Genomic DNA, 26351 nt, shown 5'->3' with positions numbered 1-26351 from the left:
ACCCCATTTTCACTATCAGATCTGGTGTATATTGATCTTGGACTGCCAAAAAGATGCTATGTGTAATAGTTCTGAAAAATCAGTGATAAGCCGCCTGAGGATGCAGAGCAAAAAGCAACAGGAACTGTTTCATAGCCAACATCAAAGACTCAAATATTCTTCAGGTCTTCTGTCATGCCGTTATCACTTTTCACTCTTTATTCTTTATTCATGTGGAGTATCTTTTGTAATGTTATTCCCACCAGTACTTCTTATTTCCCATTCAGATCCTTTTATTCTGATTCGTCCAATCCTTTAGATTACCTCTGAGTCCTCTTCTTTCTGAAGAGAATCACTCCATTTCTGTGTGTGTGCGTGTGTGTCCAACTGGATGGTGGATATGGCTTTGAATACCTGATGAACTGTTGAATGTCAACGATGCATAACGTTCCTCAATTTCCGTGGCAGCCACTTGACACAGACGAGGGGAGGGAAGCCTGGAAGGATATGCAAGACAGGCAGAGAGAGAGAGAGAGACTTTAACAAACTGAGAGTGAGAGAGATATCACACAGAGGAAGGAATTCATTGCCAAGTGTTCAGCTAAGCACTTCTTTATATATGCCAGTAAATGACCACAGCTATCGACCTCATGTTGCATTCATGTCACATCCGCTGTACTGTCAATAGAACCTGTACAATAAAAAAATGTTCACCTGAAGGTCCTGATAAAAGTGTTTTTTTACAGACTCTGATCTCCCACTTGGAGTCAGGAATTGTGCAAATGTGTCAGCTCACGTGCAAAAGAGATTTTAGAAGTTTTGACGGTGCTCATACAGTATGCACTTTAGGGATTCATGACTCATGTGTAGAATACCAAAAAATAGTTTTGCCATAAAGTGGGTGTTTGTCAAGCATGCACTCACAGGGAAGAAGTATTGAGATTCTTTACTTACAGCTGCCCTAATCAATGTTTTCATAAGAACACTGGATCAAATGACTAAGGCCATATTCAGACCGAATCAGGTGGTGCGGCGAGAACGGCAGCCCTCCCATTCATTTGAATGGGGGTAGTGCGTTTAGACTGCGGGAGTTTTGGCTGTACTGGCCTGTGGCGAGAAAGTTGATCCAGAGTCAACTTTTGGAGAAACACAACCCGAAGTCACGCTGCGGTGGCCAATCACAGCCAGCGATCAGACTGATCAGAGCTAAACCCTGCCGTAGGGGAGTACAAAGACATTGCTAATAGGAGGGGAGGACATTTCTCTTGGTTTCATAACGTTAAAAGTAAAGTTAGACTTTGCTGTTGGCTTCCCGACTCATTTAAAAAAAAAAGACGAGAAAGAGAGAGAGAGAGAGCAGCTGTGGTCGACGGAGCTAGAGAGTGAAAGAAGAGAGCTAAATGGGCTCTGTTAGAGTGTTACATATACTATTAGATTATTATGCATTAAAAGCAGTTTTAAAAAGTTGAATGAGTGATCAAAATGTTAATCAAAACTCACCTTTTGTAGAACTGCTTCTAATGTGTTAATAATGTCCTGTGCTACCTCGCTTGCTTATAAGTGTGTTTTTGTAGTTAAGGATCTTTTTAACTTGTGTAAAGCATCTTTGAATATCTTGAAGGGCTCTACAAATAAAATTATGCATCTATAAAAATGCGTAATATTTCATAGGCTCATCATATGTTCTACAAATAACATTTTAATTTACAGAGTCACTAGTAACTATAGTCCAATACATGTATAAGTACTGCAGGTATATTCATGACTGATTTCTTGAATATAAATATCAAGTAGCAGAAAATGGAAATACAGGAATAAAGTAGAAGTACTTCAAAATTGTGCAGTTCTTGAGTAAATGCACATGCAAAAATGTAAATGTGCACACATCAGCAATCCATTCTGCTCTCTTAGCCACACTTCAATACAGAATAAGCTAAAATAAGAATCTTGTATACATGCAAAATAAATGTAGCTTATGCTAATTAAAGTTAAGTATAATCCTAGCTTTGATTATTTGTGTTTGAGGCCCCTTTAAATAACCTGACATAGCATAAGTGTCCAAGGTGTGAAAACCATTGCTGCTCTTCAAGCTGCTGCATGGTTCAACAATAGTTCTTGCCCAATTGGCTGGGGCAAATAAAATGCCACCTCAGGCTACTAAATCTAGCAACTCACTTCCCGACTGGGCAAGTGGTAAAAAACTAAAAAAAATGAAAAAAATTAAAAAAGTTTCAATGATTTTTTCTATCATCATCATATCATAAATTATGCTTTCGTTCTCTGGCACACAGCATAGCCCCCTCCCCTTGAACACATCAGAGAATATTGGCCAATCAAGAATTGAGTAGGCTAGTAGTGTAATGCGTGTAACAAACATCCCTCAGGATTATGTGAGCACTGTCAAATAGAGGAATCAGTGGAGCATGTAATTTTCCACTGCCATAAATACTCTCGAGAACGAGAAACATTAAAAAGGCAAATCAGGAAGCTTGGAGTGGAAAAAATTAGTCTAAAAAATGTATTTGCCATCGGGTTAGGGAGTCTATTCCATTATTTGGGCTGATCAAAAGAATTTAGTGTTCAGTGAAATATAGGGGATGAGTCATACCATTTTTGATTTGCAAGAATGTCTGTTGCTTTGCATCTACGACACTCTGTGTCCTTGTTCTGTTTCATTTACTTAAATAAAGATTAAACATGACAATTAACTTTAGTTTTTGTTGTTATTTGATAACTGCTAATAAATAAAACAATTTTCATAGGGGCAAGTAAAAATTGGCTTCAGACAAGTAGATTTCTTCTAACATTAAACCCTGAAGCTGCTCTGCTTTGGTTTTCAGTTTGTCACTGCCAAAAGTAATTTACTGGTGTGGTTTGTGTTAGCATTATTACTGCTACTAGCAGCCATTTCTCACTTGATTTCAATGCATCTTGTTAGCTAGCGACAGCCATCAGTTGTCTCTCAACATGCACCTCTAAAGAAATTTTCTACATGATAAAAATGTCCATAATAAGTTATCATGACATAGTACCAATGTCTTCTGCCTCCTTGCTGCATACATATCCTCCACTGTTTATGAACAGGAAACCAGTCTCTATATCACATTTTGTAGTTTTCTAAAAATTAATGTGGCTGTTGAATGAGTGTCTAATTTCAGGCCTGCAGAAGGGTTGGATGACAACATTTATTCTCAATATTGGAGCCTGATCTCTATAATCAGATATCTGCATATGAATGCAGAATCTGTAAGCAGCAGGACAAGGTTTTGGTACCATTTGTAGTCCTTTTGTAGTCCGAGTAGTATTGACCAATCATATTTGAGCAGGCTTTGGTTGCATGCAGGGAAACAGTCCATGTGGAAAGCAAAAGAGGCAGAGCGCATTGGCCGAAATGCAATCTCAGAACCCATTGGCTATCATGTGACGATGAATTAACTTTTTATTTGCTTTTTTTAAATTAATCTGCATTCATATGCCTACATCTGTTTACAGAGATTAGCCAAAATGTCGTCTGGACCATCTCAAGTTGCTAATCGGACTGTAAACAACAACCAGCACACAGAAAAAGCAGTCTTAGCCCAGATATCCATTATCCGTGATCCGGATATCTGCTTGCGACACCAGAACCCCCGTAATATTGGCTGTTGTCCCAGAGGCTAAATCTTTGTCAGACAGATAGCCAATGGGTTCCAAGATCCTTGCTAAGAAGATTGGTGTGTGGTCTGAAAATTAGACCTATTATGCTTTTCCTTATTTCCTTATTTGTCATGTATATAATGTCACAATGTCAGATGTTCATATTAAATGTGGCCAAAGTGTCAAATAATGAGGTAAACATATTTAGAAGTAATCCCTGTGAGCAAAAAGCACTAGCTTTAGACTGCTCTGAACGCTCGGTTTCCAATGTTTTTTCTACTTCTACAGTCCAAGTCGAAGTCAGCTCATTATGGATTTCTTTATATATGGTCCTCTGCTCCACGCACAGCACGCAAGTTCACTGCTCCGCTCCGCTAACATTATGGTGTTTTTCCATTGTTTTGGGGGTAGTCATGCTGAGCCATGACTGAAGTCGAGCTGGCACACTGTGAGTGTTTTTCATTTACACAGCAGGGCAAAGTTAAATAAGTAGTTTACCTGTTTAAAGTGTGCTGGTTGTCTGCAGCTCTTCATCAAACATCATCACTGTGGCTGTCTCTGCTTGTACTATTCCTCCCTGCATTATTTCTAACTGTTTTCTGCTGAACAAAGACCTCCAAATATCTCTATATGTTGTTGTGTCAACCAGTTTTTAGTGCCACTAACAAAGCTCCACTAATTTGGTGAGGAACACATTACATTTCCTGTAAATTCTTCATGATAAAAGTCTCCCGTTATTTAGTAATTTCCAAGTTTTTAATATGAAGCGGTAAAGCAGGAAATGTTGGGTTTTCATCAGCAGTAACTTAATAGAAGTCTAATACGGCTGCCCTCGGCAGCTTCCAGAAAGCTGGCCAATCAGAACAGAGTGGGCTCATCAGGAGAGGAGCCTTAAAGAGACAGGAGCTAAGACTGCCTGTTAGAGACAGAGGCTGAACTGAGGGGCTGTATAAAGGGCCAGTTTAAGATAAATAGGGAACTTTTTTGAACTGTGAATCATGAAGCCACTCTAGTGGAGTCCCACAATAAAAATATAGAGGTGGAAATGAGCATAATAGGTCCCCTCTAAAGAGACTTAAGAAGACATTGATTTATCATTTTGGAGAAGGATGGTGGTGTATTTATGATTTTAATGATTTTAATGATTTTCTTAAATTGGAGAGTTGGTTTGATACAACAAAACTCAAATTACCAGACTTCAAAAACTTTTGGCAAATAGCACGTGTGTGTGTGTATGTGTGTTCGTCAGAGAAACCCAATCACTGGACTTTCTAAAACTTTAACCTTTTAACAAAATTGTTTTGTGAGAAGGTGTTGTCAGTGTCTATTCATCAGCAGGAAAGAAAATACATTTCTTTACACAACCTCCCAGTGGGATCAAATGCTATCTTTTTTAGAGAAATTCTCGCAAAGGTGTGAATTTCCAACAAGCTTCTATTTTCACAGAGAGAGAAAAAAAGAAATGTAAGAGGCATCACGAACAGGAAAAGATAGAGGAACCCGCTGGTTAATTTTGCGGGTCATTAAAAAGCGGTGGTTATAAAACAGAGATATTGTAATGGTTGTTGTTTCACTGAAGTAATCCATTTTGAAAATGACTGTGTCTGTAAGCCTATTAAAACCGGCAGCAATCTGATCAGTGTTAGATACTGTAATGAGCTCTCTCTCTCTCTTTGTGTGTGTGTGAGCTGCAGAGTAGTAGAAACAGGAAACATTTTTTTTTGTCAGTTCATTATATGATCTACAAAAATAACAGCTTTTCTCAAGTTAACCTCATTGTCTGCTCTCTCTCTCTTTAACTCTCCTCCTCTACCTCTTTCTGCTCCACCCGTCTGGATGAACCTCTTCATTATGTACTGAGACAATTTTGCAGCTGTTGTGTGTTGCTTGTGTGTGTTTGTGTTGTCTTCTCGCCACCAGAGCAGATGGCTGAGGGAAACATCAGTGATTAGCCTGTCTAATGACATCCCCTGTTGTCAGTAATAAGCTCACCAGGAGCCTCAGTTAGAACATATAGTCACTTTCACAAGGCGTCCAGGTAGCAAACAAGTTTGTGTGTGTTGTAGCTCAGCACCATCAGGGGTTAACTGTGTCATTATCTTTGAAAGATCAATTAGGGAAGGGCAGAACAGTTACCACTGCTTTACAATGATCATTTTATAAATAATAATTTTCATATTTTAAACATCAACTGTAGTAGAATGTTGATTCTCACAAAGGCTATGAATCACAGAAGGTCACCGGGGAAAGTGCTGTATGTTAAATAGTCTCTCTTGTCATGAATCTTGAAAGGTTTATAATTTGTAGCTATTTAGGGTTTTTTTACACAAGCTTGTTAAATTGAGACCACAAAATAACAACTACAGTATATCAAGGTAAACACAAAGATACTAAGTTAGTGATTATGAAGAAAAACTTTATATGTGGGAATCACATCAAGTTGAATGACAAAGGAAGAAATATGTCTTTTGTAACTGCCCTCCAGAACACCAATAAGCATGACGGCTGTTGCAAAATTAAAAGTGTTTTCTGATCCGACACTCCTATGGTTAAAGAAGAACTTAAAGGACGGGTTCACAATTTTTCAAGTCTGTCTTAAAACAACAGTCAGGAGCCCAAATAAACATTGAAACAGGTTTTCCTTACTGTAATCATTCCTCCTATTCATACTGACCATTAGAAGATCCCTTCATGATGCATATACAATGTAAGTGATGGGGGACAAAATCTACAGTCCTCCTCTTGTGCAAAAATGTATTTAAAAGTTTATCTGAAGCTAAGATGAAGCTTCAGTCGTCCAAATGAGTCAAATCAAGTAGATATCTTTCATCGTTACAGTCTTTTTAGTGCCAAAGTCTCTCTTTTTGTTACTATACTTCCACCTCAGCTCAACAGGGAAACACTGTCTGAGGAAACACAAAGAGGGAATTTGATGGTAAAAAGACAGTAAATATGGCAGATATCCACTTGATGTGACTAACTCAGACTGCTGAAGCCTCATATAAGCTTCACATCAACTTTTCAATGCATTTTTTCGCAAAATGACTGTGTGGACACACTGTGGATTTTGGCCTCCATCACTTACACTGAAAGCACATGAAGGGAATCTTTTAATGTCCATTATAAACAGGAGGAATTATTACAGCGAGGAAAACCTCTTTCACTGTTCATATGGACACCTGACTGTTGTATTAAGACAGACTTGAAAAACTGAACTTGAACTGAACTTTTCCTTTAACATCACCTGAAAAATCTTGTTTTTGTTGACCTCCAGTGATGTCACTTCTCACCTTGCTGGAGTGATGTACATATGTACTCCAGGACCCTGTGACATCCCGTCACTGTGACAGCTTCACCCATCAGTGGTGCTGGGTGTAGTCAGTGCTGAAACTTTCAACCAGAGTGGGCAGCAAAACACAGCCTGGCGTTAAGTATAATCATACCGTCACAACTATAAAATCTTTATAGTTTTTGTTGATAAATATATTAAAAATAATTTATTAAAATATCCCTTTACTTTCCACAGTTGAGGGTTCAATTATTTTTAGTTAGTCTGTCCGTCCTTTTAACACTTCGCATCAAGTAAGATATCTTAACAGCGACAGGTCAGATTGACAGATAATGGGCTGTGGATATTCATATTCTGAAACAGGTTGCTTACTGTAAGTTTTCGGTGAACCCCTGACATTTCATTCATGACTGCTTTCAGGCCAAATTTTCCACTTGCGCCAAAAACATCTAAATCTAATGCAATGACATTTTCTGAGTGCATTCATGCTCCCCGTTAGACAAATCTTTGAAGGCTTTATGAATTAATTATTTATCATTACAAATCCTGCAGCCTCAGGGGCCTCTGAACTTCGAGTCTTGTTTAACATGAAAGCTGCTGCTGACAGTCCAACTATGGTCCCCTGTTAGAGGACCCCTCTCAACATGCAGCATAATTTGTACGGTATGTGCCTGGCGCTGTACTGTAAGTTCAGTTTTTATATCGAAAATGTCACACAGCACTTGAAATGACAGATTAGATCACTAAACACTATGTTTTTTTGTTTGACTTCACAAAGATTTTCCTCAGATCGAAATGTCATCTGCTAAAAGTACGCATTAAACACCAAAAAATCAGCCTAGCTTACTGGCTTTCTTCTGTCCACGCTTGTTAAGTCTGTCAGGAGAGATTGCTATCTGTCTAACACAGCACTGTGCTAATCCTTCTATTAGAGGTTTTAAGAAGCCGTGACAGGAGAGGAGATAGCATTAAGCCCTCTGTTGGGAGCCGAGCATCAATGTATTGACAGATGCAAGTTTAACCGCTCTTATTAGCGCACATGTAGACAAACAAATCCTCACTCTGAAGCATTCGCGCATACTCAACACGCTCATACACGTATGCACGCGCATGCACACATCTCCTGCGCTGTTGTCTGTCTCGGAGTGTTTTTAAACAGAGGCTTAAAAGCTCTGTGGTTGGTTCACAGTGTGATAACGGCGACTATCTAGAGATGTCCTGTTCCTGCAAGATGGTCATCATTCTCATCAATGACCTCCTCAGTGCTTGCACGCACTCCTCTGGAAACACGCACCCTCACAGTTGGAGCACCCAGCAAGTGTTTAAGTTTGTTCTGAGAAATTCCGTTTCTTTGCTTTCTCCTCTGTTACTCCTTGATCTCAACTTTTTCTGCTTGTTTGGATTTCATGTCGACCTTGATCCTTCTCGTTTGCTGTGCTCATGCCAGACTGTCTGTGATTCTTTGTCTCGTCTTCCTCTGTTCTGTCAGACTCGGGGAAATACATGTCTGAGTTTATGGTTTGAAATTCCTGAACTGCTTAAGGTGTGTTTGATTTACCTAGCTAGACGTTTGTGCATGCTTAAAAACTGGGCCAACATTTGCATTCATTACCATGTCCTTGTGTTTTCCTTTTTGTTTTTTCAGGTATGCAAAACCTCCTCAGTTAATAGTTAGCCAGAATTTACATTTCTTTCCTTGACCTCTCTTCTTCCTTCTTCATCTCTTGCCACTGAATATTTCCTCCTCCTTTTCTTCTTTCTTTCTGTTTTTCTATTTAATTAGATCAGTTACAGGTGGCCTGTTTATTTCTTGCAACATTAAAAGTGAGAGTGTTGTTCAGAGACTTGGCAGGTGCAGGTGAGGTAAAAAATTTAGAAAAAGCCTATTTTCAGGACTCCCAACTGCTAATGACAGAACCCACCATGAGTATAGGCTACAGCTTGGCATTTGCAAAGGTGCATTATTATAAAATGCAGAGGAGACCGTTGTCTCAGAGAAGAAAGAACCCTTTTCTGACATTTCTGTAAAACACACAGTATGAATATATCAAAGATACATACACAGTAAGAAAATAGACATACATTCTAAATTAAAAGATAAAAAAAGAACAGTAGAAAATAAAACGGGAGGTGCGATGCGGTTACAATCTTGATGAATGAAAAAATGCATAGAAAGGTCCATCTGTGCCACTATGTTACAAATGTTAGTATCAATATTAATTTTATTATTATACATCAAAGCAACATGGGGCAACCACGATGTTTTATTATCATAGATATGTGATTCTGCCATGAATTCATGTGATAAACAACAATTCTATCATTTGCTGATCGTGAACTGCCAAGGAAGCTATCATATAAGCAATCTCAATGACAGATACTGTATCATAGAAAATAAGATACAGCGCGCTCAACTCACGATTAGACCTTGAAGACTGGCTGCTGGATCCTCAGTGTAGTTAATCATAGAAATTAGAGACTAGGACAGCACTCCAATTTGACTTTTTTAATATTTAAGACTTTTTAATATTTAATGTTAATATCCCATCCACCATTGGTATGTTTTACACAACCACAGTGTGCTGGTTAGGCTATTAGCAAATTGTTATGAACAAGCTAAAACAAAAGCTGTCTGTATGTAGCCTAACTGTTTATCACATATAGTTTGCCACCTATCTTAAAATTTGGCAAACTCTTGTAAATTTAGCTGCTGGCTAAATTTGTGCCAGCAGCTGTGTTCTTCATCCTTTCTAAACTTCAATCAGTATTTTGATGTCAGAAGTATATTATTTATTTTATTGACATTTTAGATTTGTTTCCACTGAGATATTATTGAATTTAAATTGTGAATTTGCTGTTGTAAACACTGCTGCTGTTTCTCTAGAAACAATATTTACTTATATTTAAACTATAAATCAGTTCTAATCCTGTTCTGAATAAGGATTAGGCTACTCCAGGACATAGTGTTTACTTCATCAGTGTTTGTTTGACTTTTCTACTTGCTAATGTCTGAGTGTACTGTGAAAGACTACAACCTACAACCAAATAACATCAAATTGTCTTGGTGGAGAACCACATTGGTCATTAGAGTCCACATGGCAGTCTTTCAATTTATTCAAAAAGTCTGTAGTGTCTTTGAAATATGAAGGCAATGCATATACCAAGTCTTTGATATGAGAGTCAACAGAGAGTGGCCCTGTGAGATGTCCTTCTACAGACACGATCAGTCAGCCTGGGGGATGTAACATGTAACAAGTCCTCATGGATTTTTAGGAAGAGTTGATATAACAGGTCATATCAGACTGTGTTGAATCATTCATTTATATTCATCCTCACTGATTTGTCCCTCCCTTAAGACCCGTTTCAAGACAATCTTGCTTTAACCAAACTTTAAAGTAGGGTCTGAGCGTAGAGGAATATAAACATCTCTGTCACTTAGTTGTCTTTCAATCTCTTGTATGTATGGGGTTTTATCCTGGACCATGATGGCCCCACCTTTATCTGCATGGCTAATTACAATGTCCCCATTATTCATCAACTCTGCTAGAGCTTTTCTCTCTGACTCTTAAGAGATTAAAAGGCAAAGTATTTTGTTTACTCTGGGTACACAAGTCCATAAGATCTCTTTCCACTAGCCGACAAAAGGTTTCCACTGATGGATTATTTACTTGTGGTGTAAATGTACTCTCAGGTTTGAAAAACTTTTTACCAGGGGAGACAGGTTGTGACAGTATCCTTCTCATGCCTGTAAAAAAAAAAACAACTTAAGGGTAGGGGTATTCAAGTTGTTGCAATCTACAACCTCACCACTAGATGCCACTAAATCCTACACACTGCACCTTTAACCCAACTGAACACCTACAGTAGAGAGATTTCACACACTGGTATTGCACATCATTTTTTGCAAAACTCTGCATTATCTCATCCAAGAGGAGGTTCCTTGTTTATCTGTAGACCCCATGGGATTCTGCTGTTGCACCAATATTGGGATAACGCTGTTCTGTGAAGTAGAGATCTTGTTTCTTTTTTCCGAAGCTGCTCAAACAGTGTGTGACTCCATACAGGCCTCTGGAGTGAATAGAACCTGTGGAAACAATATCCTCCTGGACTCAGACTCCGAGAAAGTAAACATAGTCGCTCCTGCTTCAGTGAGTCTGTTGACATCTCCGTACATCATTTTGGTTACATTTTGTTCACAAACAGTTCAAACAAAATAAGATACAAAGCACTCAACCAACGATTAGACCTTGAAGACTGGGTGCTGGATCCTCAGTGTAATTAATCATATAAAAGACAGACAAGGACAGCACTGTAATTTGACTTTATAATACTGCCATACAGACGTTTCAGGCAAGACACCCTTCTTCAGTGTGTATTCTGGCAATTTCACAATCAATAGACACAGATGGGGTTAACTATATACAGTATCATGCAAGATTATTCAGTAACCATGGTAACACATTCAGTATGATACATCTGGAAGTGAAAAGGAGTTAAGTGGTTGAGGAGGTGTGTTAGCAGTTCCTCATTTAAAACTTACCTTCCTCATCATATTATATTATATTCATGATATTTGAACTCCAGTTGCAGTTTTGAGTATTGTTTGTTTCAATCAATCATCAGTCTCTTTGTTAGAGACGATAATGAAACACATACAGTAGGGCACAGAATGACTTGCTGTCAATCACCATTTGTTTTCCTTATGTGGGTTGTAATGGTGCGCTGATGATGGGGGATGAGTTACCTGTCAGTCTGTAAAACATCAAATTTACTCCTCCTGGTTCATTTATGAAAAGCCAATGTGAGCAGGAAATAGACCAGAACTAAAAGGCAACAATGGGCCTTTTTTTCTCTTGGTCTGGACCGATTGAAATGACCCACTAGTGTGAAATCACTAGTAGATCGGTTCTTGAGCACAAGCTCAAGTTTGAAAGTCTCATATACTGTGATACAAAGCTGCAAAGAGGTTTTGATTGTTGCTGAAATTCATTTGCATACAAATAAGACTATATGACATTGAAATAACAACTAGTCTGTCAAGACATTCTCCCAAAAATACACCTTGATTTTGTGAATTGTACACTGCACAATAAAGATGACAAGAGCCAACAAATTATCACCACATCATGATGTTTTTCCACAGCTAAGGAGGAATGAGGTATGCTCTTGAGGGCCATGCCATCATCAAATGTGTGTGAAACATCTTCTCTCCTCACTTCCTTTTTCTGTATCCCAGCAGAATGTGTATTACACCAGCTCCCAGCAGCTTCACCTGGGAGTGCTGAGTCCGACAATCGATGACGACGACAACAAATGTCTGGTGGACGTGAACAGCAGACCCAGACTGCTGGAGTGCAGCTACGCAGCTACCAAGCACATGAAGCTCACATGGACGTTCACTCAGGTAAAAAAAAGAAAACACCCAAACAAATGAAGACAGTTACATAATCACAACCAGAAGCTCAATGAACAAGACAACAAACTCCAGCTGTGCACAGGTGTTGGCTATTTCACATCGTCCATTTAGATGTAGACTTTGATCTCAGTGGTTTGCTAATTGGTATTCTGTATGTAGCTGTAATGTCCTGCTTTCTCGGTTTGAGTGTGCTTTTTCTTTTTTTTTTTTTAGAATTAAGTGGATTTCATGCGTCTTCCTCTCCACTTTGTTTCTGACTTTTAAGAGGCACCTCTTCTGGTTTTGTTAGAGTGCAGATCATTCTTCCTCTATTTTATGTGATAGGTGTTTTAAAAGCACATGGATAATGAGCTTTCACACATCCACAGTTTCTGACTTTTAACAACCCTCTGTCTTATTTTTAATCTTCACACTTTTCATGTTGTCCTAAAATATGACAGATAAGTAGAGGGAGCTGGATAATTAGTATAAAGGAGACACACTATTGTATTCATGCCCAAGGCATCTCTGGTCTGTGTGTGTGCATTTGTTCGCTTCTGTGCGCGTGCGTATGTGTGTGTGTGTGCTGTTTTTGTCACAGACTTCAGACTGAATAAGAGGCTTACTTAACTACAATTTAGACCCTTCCTCTCTTTCTTTCACCCATCGTCCAGTGTCCCCAGAGACCAATACCTTCAACTCTCCAGTTTCCTCAGTATCTGTAGCTACTGGGCACACTGGCAGCAGATTCTTCCTCTAATTAGCACCGGCCAGAATCAGAAATCTCACTTTCAACTTATGTCAGAAGTCAAAGAGATGAAACCCATTAGGCACATACCCATGGGGGTTTGGAATAGAGAACTCAATTTTCTTCATAAAAAGTTTGGGAGAGAAGTCAAATAAGGCCTGAGATTGAACTACTAGCTTTTCTAACAGAGCAGATGAAATGTTGGATGCATGAAAGATTCAAGAGGGATGGAGCAAAGTGAAATGAAATACATTAAGTTCAACATTTTCTTTTCTTAAAATAAAGACATAAAAACCTACAATACTAAAAACAAAACAAAAATAAATTAATAAAAAAAGCAAATAAAAAATAAGAATACTTTAGCGTGTTGCACCAGTAAGGAGGTGAAGGCCAGAACATCTTGTTTGGTTTTGGGCAACGTCAGTTCTAGTGGGAGAATGCCAAAGACAGCAGTCAAAGGGTTAGGCTCGATGGGGCATTGTAAGATTTCAGAGAGTTTGGAACACTGACTTCCAAAATTTAACTAGTCAAAGGCATGATTGCATCATCTGCATTTGTCACAGATAGGATCTACCTCAGGGTTAAATCTAGAGACTTTTGTTTTGGAAATATGAGTACAATGTACTACTTTGAACTAGGGGCTGTCACGATATCAGATTTTCACAGCATGATCATTGAGGCCAAAAGAATTCATGATAATATTATCGCAATATCTATAGAAAATTTGAAGAAAAAAAAAGCTATCAGTCAAATCATCTTTAACTTTGTTTATTGTGTGTTTTGCCTCTTTTCTGGTAATTGAATTACACTCGAGTAATACGAGAAAATACGAGTGCAGGGAGGTGGAGAGAGAGAGTTGGTAACCATAACTATACCCTGATAGCACATTGCCTTTCCCACATTTCAATCAGGAGAGACTCAATTTCTTATGAAGTAAATGATGTTTATTGAACAAGCATGATAGATGTAGTTGGAAAAGTCTTTGGCGATTAGACCCCATCATGATGTCACTGAATATGAAGGAAGGAGATGAATGTGAGAATAGAATAGGATAACTCCCCGATGGAGTCCAGACACTGGTGGTGGTGATGAAGAGGCGTAGATCATGGTGGAGTGGTAGCGGCCTCTGGTGACCTCAGGCCTGGTGCCGAAGTCACAGAGTGGAGAAGGTGAGATGGTGATCCGGGACGAAGGGGAGAGGAGCTAACTTCCGTGACGTGGCCGTGGAGGTGGATGGGATGAAGGAGGGTCGCGATGATTGCTCTGGAATGAGAGCTGACAGCGACATAGAGGGAAACAGATTTTAAAGTTTGACAGCTGAGCCGTGATTGGCGGTTAGGGATCGTGGAGGAATCTGATAACTAGGAGTGACACCTCTAAACAGCTGATGTGAAAGTGGGAGGAGCAGGGGAGAGAGAGAGGAGTGGGAAATGAATGAATGGTTAAAGATAGTCTTCCTGTCTGAATTTACCCTAAGCTCCATTTGGAAGTGAATGACGAGCCATATCTGGCTCAAGGGTACGACAGCTATAACTGAATCATAACAAAGCCAGACTTCTACCAGGACTAAGCCAAATACAAATAGTTGATATGGCTCATAGCTGGGCCTGATATGGAATATCTGTATGGCTGAGTTCTGTCAAGGCCTTATGAGACACACATATGGCTGACAGACCAAAATCCGTACTTATCCCAGAATTGAACCTAAACTACACCATACCTATGATCTGGCCCACATTTGGAAATGAATGATAGGCCAAATCTGGCCCAAGACTATGATAGCCTTAACTGAACCATAACATAGCCATTGATATTATCCCAGAATTTTAGCAAATGGTCTATACTTTGAATCCTAAGGCAAACAGAAATCCAACAATTTTAAAATGTCAATTTAATATGTCAAATTGGCAGTTACCTGTTTCTATATGATTTTCCCTGATAAAGCAAAGGTTAATAAAAATAGTAGTTTATTAAGCTTTGGTTAATAAAAGTATTTTACTGCCAATTTGGCAAATGTGGCATTTTGTGACAACTTTTATAGGCTACTAATACAAACGTAACAAAAACAAAACATATATTCTTTTTTGTAATTTATTTATAAAATCCTTTCAACACGGGTCTGTGAAAAGTCATTGCCCCACTGGCAAGTGGGACTCAAATTAAAAAACCAACAAGAACAACAAGAACAAAGTGTTAATTTTCAGCTATGTCAGCTTTTTTTTTATCTTTGTTCCCTCTTACCATCTCTGTCACCAGCCAGGCGAAGCCACTTTACCGTCAGTACTTCCACCTCCTTGTCTGAAAAGGTTACCGTCATAGGGTTTCAACGCCTTGAGAAAGTAGAACACATGAGACAACAGCAGTGTTATATTTCTATTCATATCTTTGTTATATCTTCCTATAAACACACTCACATTTACCCAACTATCAACAACTGTCTTCAAGATCAGCCGCTGGACAGATATTTTTTCATTCACCCCCCTCCGGTTCATCTGTTTTGCAATAGCAGTTGAACATACAGGTGCAGCAGCAGGTGCAAACCATTTGGATGATGTTTGGGGAACATCAATGCATGTCAGTTCACATGATTGCCAGTACCACGCCACATGTGGTCCCAAGCTGTCAGTTCTTATCTGGGCCAGGTACCTAAATTTCAGAGGTGGTCCTGAAGTGAAATTCCCTCCAATTTTGAAGGTATGGCGAAAAGTACGTGGTTATGATTTGGCCTTCATGTATTTTCCCATGCCTAATCTCTGTCACATGTGCCAGTTGCATACCACATGCGGCCCAAAAGTCAATGCTTTTATCTGGGCCAAGTTCCTCAATTTCAGAAGTGATCCAGAAGAGAAATTCCCCCAATGTTGAAGATATGGTGAAACATATGTGGTTATGATTTGGCCTGCATATGTTTTGCCATACCATCTCTCAGCCACATGTGCCAGTTAAATACCACATATGGCCCAAAAGTTGATGCTATCAGGGTAGTTTGAAAGAAGTTTGAACACACTGAGTTTTTATTTTTTTGCAAACAGATGCCTGCAGATGACCCATAGCTGTGACTTGTTAGCTGGAAAACACAATGGGACCACAGCATGGAGCCTTACCAAGTCCATGTTCCAGTTTAATAACAGCACCACAGAAAATGACTATTTTACATGTTTTTCTAAGGGTGTGTCTAGGCATCTTCCTAAAAAGGCCATTTAGAGACACCAAATAACTCGTGCTTCAGAACAACTGAAGCATAAACATATTATAATGCTTTGTTCCCGGTTGAAACTAAACTTTGCGCATATAAAAGAGTCAAAACAAGAGCTATGGTGGAAAAGCAATGCATATAAAAAGTAAATCATAGCAAACTGTTTCTGTTTACATCATTTCCACATTTACAGTAGTTTCCATGTTTCCACCACATCTGTAATTTAAAAATTACAGCGATGCTTGAAGCGTAGCGTTCATACATGAGGAAAAAACAACAAAGATTTGTTCCTTTGTTCTTTGTATTTACTGTTGCATGAGTTGGATGTAATGAATGAATGAAAAAGAGAAATGCCCCCCACCCCCCCCCCACCCCATCCCCGGTTGTAGCTGTTGTAGAGTAACAATGTCATTAATTCTAATCAGGATGTTAGCAGCTCAAGTGCAGTTTTATTATAATTTAACCAAGAAGAGGAATTCAAAATGATTTTAATAGTAGAGATGCTAACCAGACACCCTAATGAGTTAGCAAATCAACTGAATGGATCAATAAAGAGAGGATCAGATTCCAGTCAAACAGTCAGAAGTCCTCCCTACCTCAAAAAAGACAGATGGAGAACAGACAGAGAGGAAACAGAAGGAGGCAGGAAGAAGACATACAGGGTGAAAAATCACAAAGAAGAAAGGTGTAGAGATACAGACAGAAGGAAACAGAAAGATACAATATATGAGAGCTAAAGAACGGCAGGTGATAGATTAAAAGGAGGGAAGAACAAAGGAGTAAAATAAAGAAGAGAAGAGTTGTGGGAGAGAGGCAGCGCTGGAGAGAAGTGAAGCGAAGAGAAGACGGAGAGACAGAGGGAGGCAGCGTTTCATGTGAAGTGGGCAGTCAGTATTTGTGAATTATTGATAAGTAGATCTTTTACAATATTGAACTGAGTGTGACCCTGAGGGAACAGCCATCAATAGAAAGAGAGAAAGGGGGAGTAGTGGAAGGGAAGAGAGAAAGGAAGAAATTGCCAATTGCCTTACAAAAATCTGCCCAACAGCAGGTAGTATGTTCTGGTATAGCAGGTAGTGTTTTGTCATAAAAGTGGATTTTCTTACCTCAGCTTTTTACTTTGCTGGACTGTTTTTTATTTGTGCCTTTATGGGTGCCACTTAGCTTAAGGTAGCCCAATAAAAAGTTTCATTTCGCAAACGCTGAGCACATCACAACCGTTCATTAGATTCACTACAGACACGAGCAAAGACGAATCGTATCACCAGCGGCAGGTCGACTCCTCAGGCTTCCTTAACGAGAAGGTGTTGCTAGTAGATGCAATCAAAGTTGAGACATCAAGAGAAACAGCAGTTCTTGGTATTGATCAGTATAAATCCAAACTGAGGGTGCTGAAAGGCAGCACTGAAAATAACAGCTAATAAGGACTAGGTCATTTGATGTAGCTTACATACTTTCTGCGCTGCTCTGCTGTTGTTTTTTCAAATGTAACATTTTTTATAATCATGCGTTTCTAGCGCAGGGTAGATGCTATTTTAAACGACATTATTTATGAGACGTCTCGCTATAGTTTTTCACTGATGTTGGATCATGTTCAATTCATTCTAATCAGAAATTATAACAACCCAGATGAGCAGCTACTTTCTAAGAGATTGTGAACACTGCAAACATCAGCTCATGTTTTCCTTATGCTCTACAAATACAGATGTGGCTTATGTCACTAACATTTCTGGAACATTTAATTAGAAGATTCCGCTTGACTTTGTTATCAAAATGGAGTTATTGACGTATTTGCGAACTGCAAATATTACTTTCTGCTTGTGCAGTGTTATATGAGGTTTGAATATTTAGAGGGTACATAACTGTTTTTCAAGCTGGTTTGTCAAATCTTCTAAGTTTAATATTGCAGAAGTGCATTCCCTGCAGAATAAACTTTATATTTCCTACCTCATGATTTCTTGAAGTTTGCCATTTAGCTTTTATGAGAGGTGTTTTGCAGTGCTGTCTTTTCACACTGAGAAGGTGAACACAGCTCACAGAGCACATGATTCATCGGTGTATTAATACATGTCGTCTTAGTCAATAAAAAGCCTGTGGAGTAAAATATTTACAGTAGCTGGGATGGTATTGCATACTGAACAAATATTGTATTAATATCTAAAAACCCTAATAAGGGGATTTAAGGCTGCACTGTGATATCTCAATCCCATTGGTTGGTGGTGCCCAGTTTGAAAGAGTGTATTATGTAATTCTTTGCGGCAGAGCTCAAAGTCGACGAGGTGATTCAAACAAGAAATGAATATGGTGATTTTGACATTTCACAATGACATCCTACTGACAACAATCCTGTGGTTACAATGATATGCCTGTTAGCTGGCGTCAGTGAAAAGATTCATGTCACCTATCACGTTTGTGGAGAATACACTATTTGTTCAAAATAAACATGATGTTCTTTAAGGGAAAAACTTTGTTTGAACCAGACCTCAGTGTACTTGAAACCCAGCAGATATCCTTGGACTGTTGGTGACTGTTAACGTTGGGCTATTGGAGGCTGTATGTGTCCTCCGGGATTAACATTTGTGATGATGTGGCTGCAGTTTATCTGATGTGGATGTGGAAGTGTTCTCATCTATTGAGGCAATAATGTCATGTTCAAGCTGTATGCCTCTTTGGGGCAGCGGAACAAACTGGAAAACACAACATTATGATGTTATTATTTTGTTGTTATGGCAAATGTGTTGATGCCTATTTACACATTCGGCAGAAATGGGGACATTATCACTCAATGATACCTGATGAATATGAGTCCAATATTCATTCTCATTTTAACTCTGTTTTGGTCTGTGCTAACTCCTGAGAAAAATATCTGGCTCTTTAGCTCCTGACTGCTCTACTATGTTCACTGGCTTGTCCTTTACTTTGTTTGTCTTTGTATGGAATTTGTGAACCGAAAAACCCAAACTATGGTCCAGAAAAGACAGAAATGCTCCAAAAAACCATTGAGGGAGGGGTTGTAGAGTTGGATGGTAATTCTCTAGTATGTCACTACAATCGACTTGTTTCATTTGACATGTAGTCATTTGATCCAGTGTTAATGTAAAAAAAAGAAAATTGATTAAAGCAGTTGAATGTCTTCACTTTTCTGCTGTCTATCCTGGCATTAAAGGTGCTGCTGGCCTGTGGGTGTAGCTTTGTCAGTGTTTTTTCAGTGTCATCTACTACTAACAGTTGCTAGTTGTTTTCACAAAGTGACAAAACGCACAGCATGTGGGACTGATGGTGACCAAATACCCAGAAATTATGTAACAAAAGGAAGTGCTGTAACTAAATATTAAGTAAACGCTTGGAACAAAGCACACAGCATATTTATGTACCCCACTGCTCTGTGATGCTTTATACCAAACCCTGCCAATAGTGGGACAGTTTTGCTTTGTTGTTTAGTTATTATCTGCAGATGGAGAAAAATAGAGATTAGTCACTCAGAATTTAATCATGGCAAATGGAAGAAATCTGTGACACCTCAGTTGGTGGGGAGAGGGTGTGCTTCACTGTCGCTGCTCCACTTATGGGTGTATTTCAGCATGAATCGCATAAGCACAAGCACTTCATGCTTGCAGCTCCAGCATTCTATGCTCTTTGTCTTTGTGCAGTGCTTTTTACTCACCACACCCTTTGAGGTGAATGACTTAATGATTGAGCGTCTGGCTGACAGATTGCCGGTCAACCAGCTGAGTGGCTGTCTGATAGCTTTCTGGCTGACTGGCTGTCTGACCGACTGATTAACTAGTGTTCCCGCCTTAATAGCAGGGAATCAATAGTGCGGTCCAACTCTGCACTTTGCAGAATGACAGGCAGACTCACTGCTGAATTGAGGACAAGGTGCTGGACAAATGCCAAATATTTGTCTGTGTGTGTGTGTGTGTGTGTGTGTGTCGCACTGTCCCTGGTTCAACTCCGGTTTTGGTCATACCCTCTCTCTCCCCCTTGTTTCCTCTCTGCTTCTACACTATCAGCTCTCCATTAAAGGCAAAAAATGCCCAAAAACAGAACTTAAAAAAAATAATGTGTGTGTTTTGCATGTGCTCTACTCAGCTTGTGTAAAGCTTGTGTAATCTGAGCTGTACTCTACAGGGGAGGCAAGAGGTAAAGCACAGACTTTTAAGTACACTGGTTGGAAGTCACTCAGGTCGTACACTTAGAGAAAGCCAATTGACTGGTTTTCAGCGGAGGAGGTAAGAAAGATCATTGTGATTACTTTAATGGATCTTAAGTCTGCCTCTACTGTACAATATATAGTGAGAGCCATCGGTGATGACCACTATGAGGAGTCCCTCCAGCAATAATGTCCCATTAGCGTCCACTGCAGCTGGCAGCGTAAAAGCTGAAAATGTCAAACCCAGTGTTGCAGAACTCCTGCTGTTTCTGACGGCTGTTACAAGAATGTGGAAGACTTTGCAGTGCAGTAAAATAAGGCTGTAAAGGCAATGGCTATAAATTGATATGGAAGATCATTATCACCTTTTAAAATGTATTTGGGGAATGTGTTAGGTAACAGTGGCTTATTAACATCCAGTAGGGTTCTGGCTATGATGTTTCATCTCAAGTTTTTTACTTGGTGAGCTCCCAACTGCATGTAGAGAGTGGGGAAGGGCCATATGGTCACAAGCAACAACTACCATGGCTTGAGGCTGAAGCCAATGTGTAAGAAACTGAAACTGCAATGTCAGCGGCCGCCACTAGATGCTCCAATTGACTCCCATTCAAAAAGCATCAACTTCTCTCTAGAAATACTGAGTCACTCTTTTTTTTCAACAAGTCATTATGGTCTTAATAGCTATAAGGCCCTCTAATAAGTGTGCTGGTGGTCATTTTGGAAATTATTGCTCTGTTAATAAGATTTGAAGCCTTATAGTAGCTTTGATGTCGGCCGTGTGGGCGTTGATTGACAGCTGTGATTGACAGTTGGCTCACCTGCTGCTCTCCCCGACTCCAGGACTCACACTGAGTCACACTGTTGTCACACTGTTGTCGCAATATTTGACTAAGTTTAATGTTTCTTGATTATGATACCTGCCCTGTTAGCAAATTTAGCTGAAGTAGCAAACGTTAGCCCAAGTGTGAAGTCCCAGGTTGCAGGCGTGTTTCCAGAGCGTGAAAGGCAACACTCCTTATTTGGAAGGTCCTAGCGCCAAACATAAGCTGCAACTCTGGGCTTGCCAACGAGTCAACCAATGAGTCACATCTCCCTACTTACATCTTCATATCCAGTCCATGTATGTTCAGTGTTAAGAGGCCAGCATACCCCACAGGAACAGCTTTTCGGCCAGTCGAATTGTTTCGGAAACCCCGTGTATCAGAGTAGGGGGGGCTGTGAAGGGCTATCTCTGTAACTTTCCAAAACTGAAAATCCGTCATTCACACCGACTTCATGTCATGTTTGGACAGTCATGCTAAAGTGAAAAAGGAACCATTCAACCATTCATGACATAACTATTTCTGTCGCTTTTCATGTGAACAACTGAGTGCAACACTATGAAGGCCCTCCAGGAAAGACTCCCCCCTCTTTATGACTTTTCACTCTACCTTCAATTGTGGCCATTCGTAACAACTAAAACACTTGTGTCATACGAGCTAGTTCTAATCGACCATAAACCAACCCTTAAAGAGCATATATTCAGAGTGATAGGGGCTTCAGAAACTTCAGTGTGTTGAAACACACCTTTTTGGTTCCTGTCAATGAGGTTCTTTCATCCTTCTTTGAAAGATCATTTACTTGCTGATTGGATTTTGAGAGGCATCATATACCTGTCGCACATGAAAGTGTTCCTTATAAAGACTTGAACTTTGTAAATAGGGTTCAGCTGGTCGATCATTAGAAATCAAATAGGATTTAACTCTGTTCCTAACGCAGCGTGGTCTAGTATTTCACTGATTAGCCTGTGATCAATATAAATTAGAGGTTAACTGTTGTAAATCCAATATGTGACTCTCACAGACACAGATAGATTCCCTTTCCTTCCCCCTGTCTCTGTCCCTCTATCCGTGAGCGCCAATGTGTGAGTGTGATCACGTGCATGTGTGAAAGTAATGTAAGTGTTTGGACACTTCTTTGTTCTATCAAGCAATCACACGTACACATGCTGGCCAGCCTATATGTGGGCAAAGTGCTCCGTGCAGAGGCAGCTGTGCACGCAATCAAACAAGCTGAGAATATCGACATCTTCTCCAGAAGCTGAAAGCCAAAGAGAATGTGATTGTTACTGTTGTATAAATGTCTGTTTTTTTATTGTATTTGTATTGTAGTCAGTCACTCTCAAACGGAACACAGAGAGAGCAGCAAGATTCAGCGTGTTTAGATACACTGTGGTGTGCGTGTGTGTGTGTGTGTGTGTGTGTGTGTGTGTGTGTGTGTGTGTGTGTGTGGTCCAGGTATTCCTCATGTTGTGGGGACTCGCCTCCCTTATGGGGACAAAAAGAAAGTCCTCTTAACGTATATCATTAATTTTAGGGTGAAGACTTGGTTTAAAGTTAAGGTTAGTTTAGGGTTATGTTAAGGTTAGAGTTAGGCAAGTAGTTGTTATGGCTGAGGTTAGGATAAGTCTCCAGGAAAGTAATGTAAGTCAATGCAATGTCCTCTGAAGTGATTGTGTTTGTGTGTGTGTGTGTGTGTGTGCGTGTGTGTGTGTGTGTGTGTGTGTGTGTGTGTGTGTGTGTGTGTGTGTGTGTGTGTGTGTGTGTTATTGTGGGAGATCTAAAGCATATTGATTTTAAAGCAAAGCAGTCCTTCTAAAGCACAGCAAGTTTGATGCAAATGGGTTTAGTCTCCTCTGCCAGGGCTCAGGCTCATTAAAACATATTACTGTTCTTGCCATATAACCAAGGACCTACTTTGGGTGCCAACCTATTGTTCAAGAAACTAAGATGTACACACACACACACACACACACACACAATGGAGAGGTAGGGACTCATATTAAATGATAGTAAGGCAAGCCTCTTATTCAAAGTGGCATTGTTTTGAACAAATACGGTGCACACACAAACGCACACTAAAGCACAAACATACTGTGCATTCATATGCCGTCTGGCTCTCTCCCTCTCAATACATTTCACTTCAATCTGCTTTACTGGAACAAATATCAGATTGCCAAAAAATCTAAATACCAATGAAATAATACAATACAATGGTGCACAATAAACACTGAGCATCTACTGAATTCATGAGAGCAAAATTAAATAATTTGGGCAATGTAACCAAAGCCAATATGTTCCAAGACAATTGTTAGTATTATATCTTATGACCATATTGTATGCAACTTGTATTTGCAGCTTGTATGTTATAAAAGGAAAACACATAATGAGTGCATTTACATGCGCACTAGTATCCTGGTTATGTTTTGCTCATGGAAACACCTTATCCTGGTTTCAGAAACTGGATACCCAGAACACTGTTGCATGTAAACACCATATCCAGGTTTGTGAACATTCTTCGTTGGTACAGAACATAGTGAGAGATGTTGAGGAATCAAGACACAACAGGATAGAGACGATCAGAAACCTGGATACTGTTAGAATCATGTAGACAGGGATATGAATAACCACATTTCTCATGCTCCATGTAAACGCCATATTCCCAAATATGATCAAAACCAGGATAAGACTCAAAACCGGGATACTAGTGATCAATGATGAGATCATGTCCGTTAGGATTTCAAGGGTCATTTCTGATCTGATTACGAAAATCAAGCATTTAATCCAGAGTTTGTACAAATAATGAGCAATTTGAAAACATACATAGAATTTTTTACCAGGCTGGTCTAAATGTAAATGTCTAAATGTACATTTTATCCACATATAGCATATACAGTACATGATGGGAGACAATGGAAAAAAATATTAAAGCTTGAAAGTGTTTTCCAACCAATTCTTTTTTTGCAGCCTTGTTTAATAACAAATCACATCTCCTGCATCCTTCATGAAATATATTCAGGAACAATTTTTTGGTTAAATAAGCCACTTAATGAAAAGAGATTCAAAGACAGTGTAGTGAACACATTTCCTTATTTTAAGCTGATGGAGTGGGTGTTTCTACTCAGATGTCTGTCAGCAGCTGGAGGCAAATATTTATTTGGAGGCTGATGGATCTCAGAGGTGAACTGAATTTTTTTCTAGATAAGTTTACATCAAACTGTGATGAGGTTCTTGATAAGTTGTTGCTTCACTACGAGCCTCCAGTACAGCTTCAGTGCTCTGTGGAATATATTGAAGTATGGACACCATTCTTCTAACAGATGTTCCCTCATTTGGTGTTCTGAAAGCACTGTCTGACACAAAATCTCTCTACTGTAGGTGTTCAATTGGATTAAAGCTGCAGTGTGTAGAATTTAGTGCCATTTAGTGGAAAGGACTTGGCACAAATGGAATATAATATTCATAAGTATGTTTTAATTATTATAATTACCTGAAACTAAGGATCGTTGTGTTTTCATTACATCTACATAGGGAGCAGGTCCTCTTCCTCAATACAGTGCCTCCACAAGTACTACAGAACAGTACAATACATAAATACATTACAGAGATATATAAAAACAATGAGAGTATGGAAAGGCAGTGCCAGTGATGAGGTAGTATGATTATTCATGATTGGTTTGTTTTAAGCCATATCTTAAGTTCATGTTTAAAGGTTAGCAAATCAGTGCTCTCTCTTAATTCATTAGGTTGACTTTTCCAGTAGTGGGTGGCTCTGACTGAGAAGACTGTTTGCCCATACTTATTACGTCTGTATGTACAACACAGTCGTCCTCTGGTAGTTGCCCTTGTGGCCCTGCTGCTACTATTCTTCTGCATTATGAACTGGCTCAGTGTGGGAGGTGCAAGCCCACGTAAGACCTTAAAGATAAAGCAAGCATCTGCAAAATGTTCAAAACTATCTAAATTGAATAAATTGTACTTTTCTACTATATGGCAATGATAGTTTTTGGCCTTTCGCTCAAGTGTTTTTAGTGTCTGTTTGTGAAGGGACTCAATTGGTTTCAGGGTTGTCATGCTTGCTTGTGACCTGTTTGTAAGACAGTATGCTATGTGGGAGAAGATCATAGCATGCATAAAGAGGTTAGCTGCCTCTATTGTTTGGTATGGTCTTATATGCCTAAAATTAGCCCGGTTGAATTTGATAGTATTGGCCACCTTTTTAATATGCTTTTTAAACAACAGAATGATTCCGAAGGTATTTAGAATCAGACACCACCTTGAGCTTTTCTCCTTTAACGAAAACATCAGGGTGGTGAGTCTCTGCGGGTTTCTGATATTCATGAGTAGGACTTTGAAAGTATTGTGTTGCTGTGTCTTTCCACTTGCTTAATTTGGTTCTAATTTGTGATTATAGGCTGTGAAATTCAAAACACAAGGTCAAGTAAATACTGGCTATGCCTGACAGATGATATGCTTTTGTAGCTACGCTGTAAATCGGCTCGTAATTTTTATAGCATACATCCAGCTGCTGGATGGATGCATGATGTGAAAGATTCGGAAACTCAAACTTTAGTTAAAAAGGTTATTGGCTGTTATATGCCAGCCGGTCAGTAGTCTTCATACCAATGGTACATCTGCTTTTTAGTGTAGTGCACTTAATAAGTGGCGCGTTCCACTTAATACATGGTATGTTCCTCCATGCTTTGTTGTGTGGCTGTATCCAGATGTATACATTTATTTTTATATTCGGCTCCATTTTATATCAGGGTTCTGTAGCCAATAGTGTTTTAACTGAACTGAGGTTTTTCTGAGGTCTATAAATGTATGTGTGAGAGTTATTCATATAGTGCTAGCAAGCCACAGGCAGAGCAGTAGGCGGTAAAAGGGTAACTAAATGGTGAAACTAATCTGATGGTTTAAAGCTACCAACATGATATATATAAAAATTGCTGATGGTTTAAAGAGTTGGCCTTTCAGTCTGTTACCATCTATACATTTAAAAATCAACCAAAATGGTATGAGGAAGTTGGGGGTTGTTAACTAGTAGCACCTCCAGCTGACTTGGTAATACTATGAAGAGTATCCAAAGTAGAATCCCCTCATATATGTAAATGAGGTGGACAAAATATTAGAAACA

The 26351-nt window shown here is 39.3% G+C and overlaps 1 protein-coding gene across 2 annotated transcripts in view; it reads left to right on the top strand.

Moving 5' to 3' along the window:
* Positions 1-26351, top strand: part of LOC137182600 (polypeptide N-acetylgalactosaminyltransferase 18-like) — a 183916-nt gene that overhangs the window by 152662 nt on the left and 4903 nt on the right. Inside the window, exon 10 of one of the 2 annotated variants that reach the window (XM_067588927.1) lies at positions 12141-12308. In XM_067588927.1, the coding sequence (XP_067445028.1) occupies positions 12141-12308 (168 nt within the window). The remainder of the gene's footprint in view (positions 1-12140; positions 12309-26351) is intronic. The other variant, XM_067588928.1, reaches the window with a different exon arrangement.

Source organism: Thunnus thynnus, chromosome 5 (genome assembly GCF_963924715.1).
Source record: "Thunnus thynnus chromosome 5, fThuThy2.1, whole genome shotgun sequence".
Taxonomy (NCBI): Eukaryota; Metazoa; Chordata; class Actinopteri; order Scombriformes; family Scombridae; genus Thunnus; species Thunnus thynnus.
The sequence above is the reverse complement of the archived record's forward strand: the minus strand, read 5'-3'. Positions and strand labels throughout refer to the sequence as shown.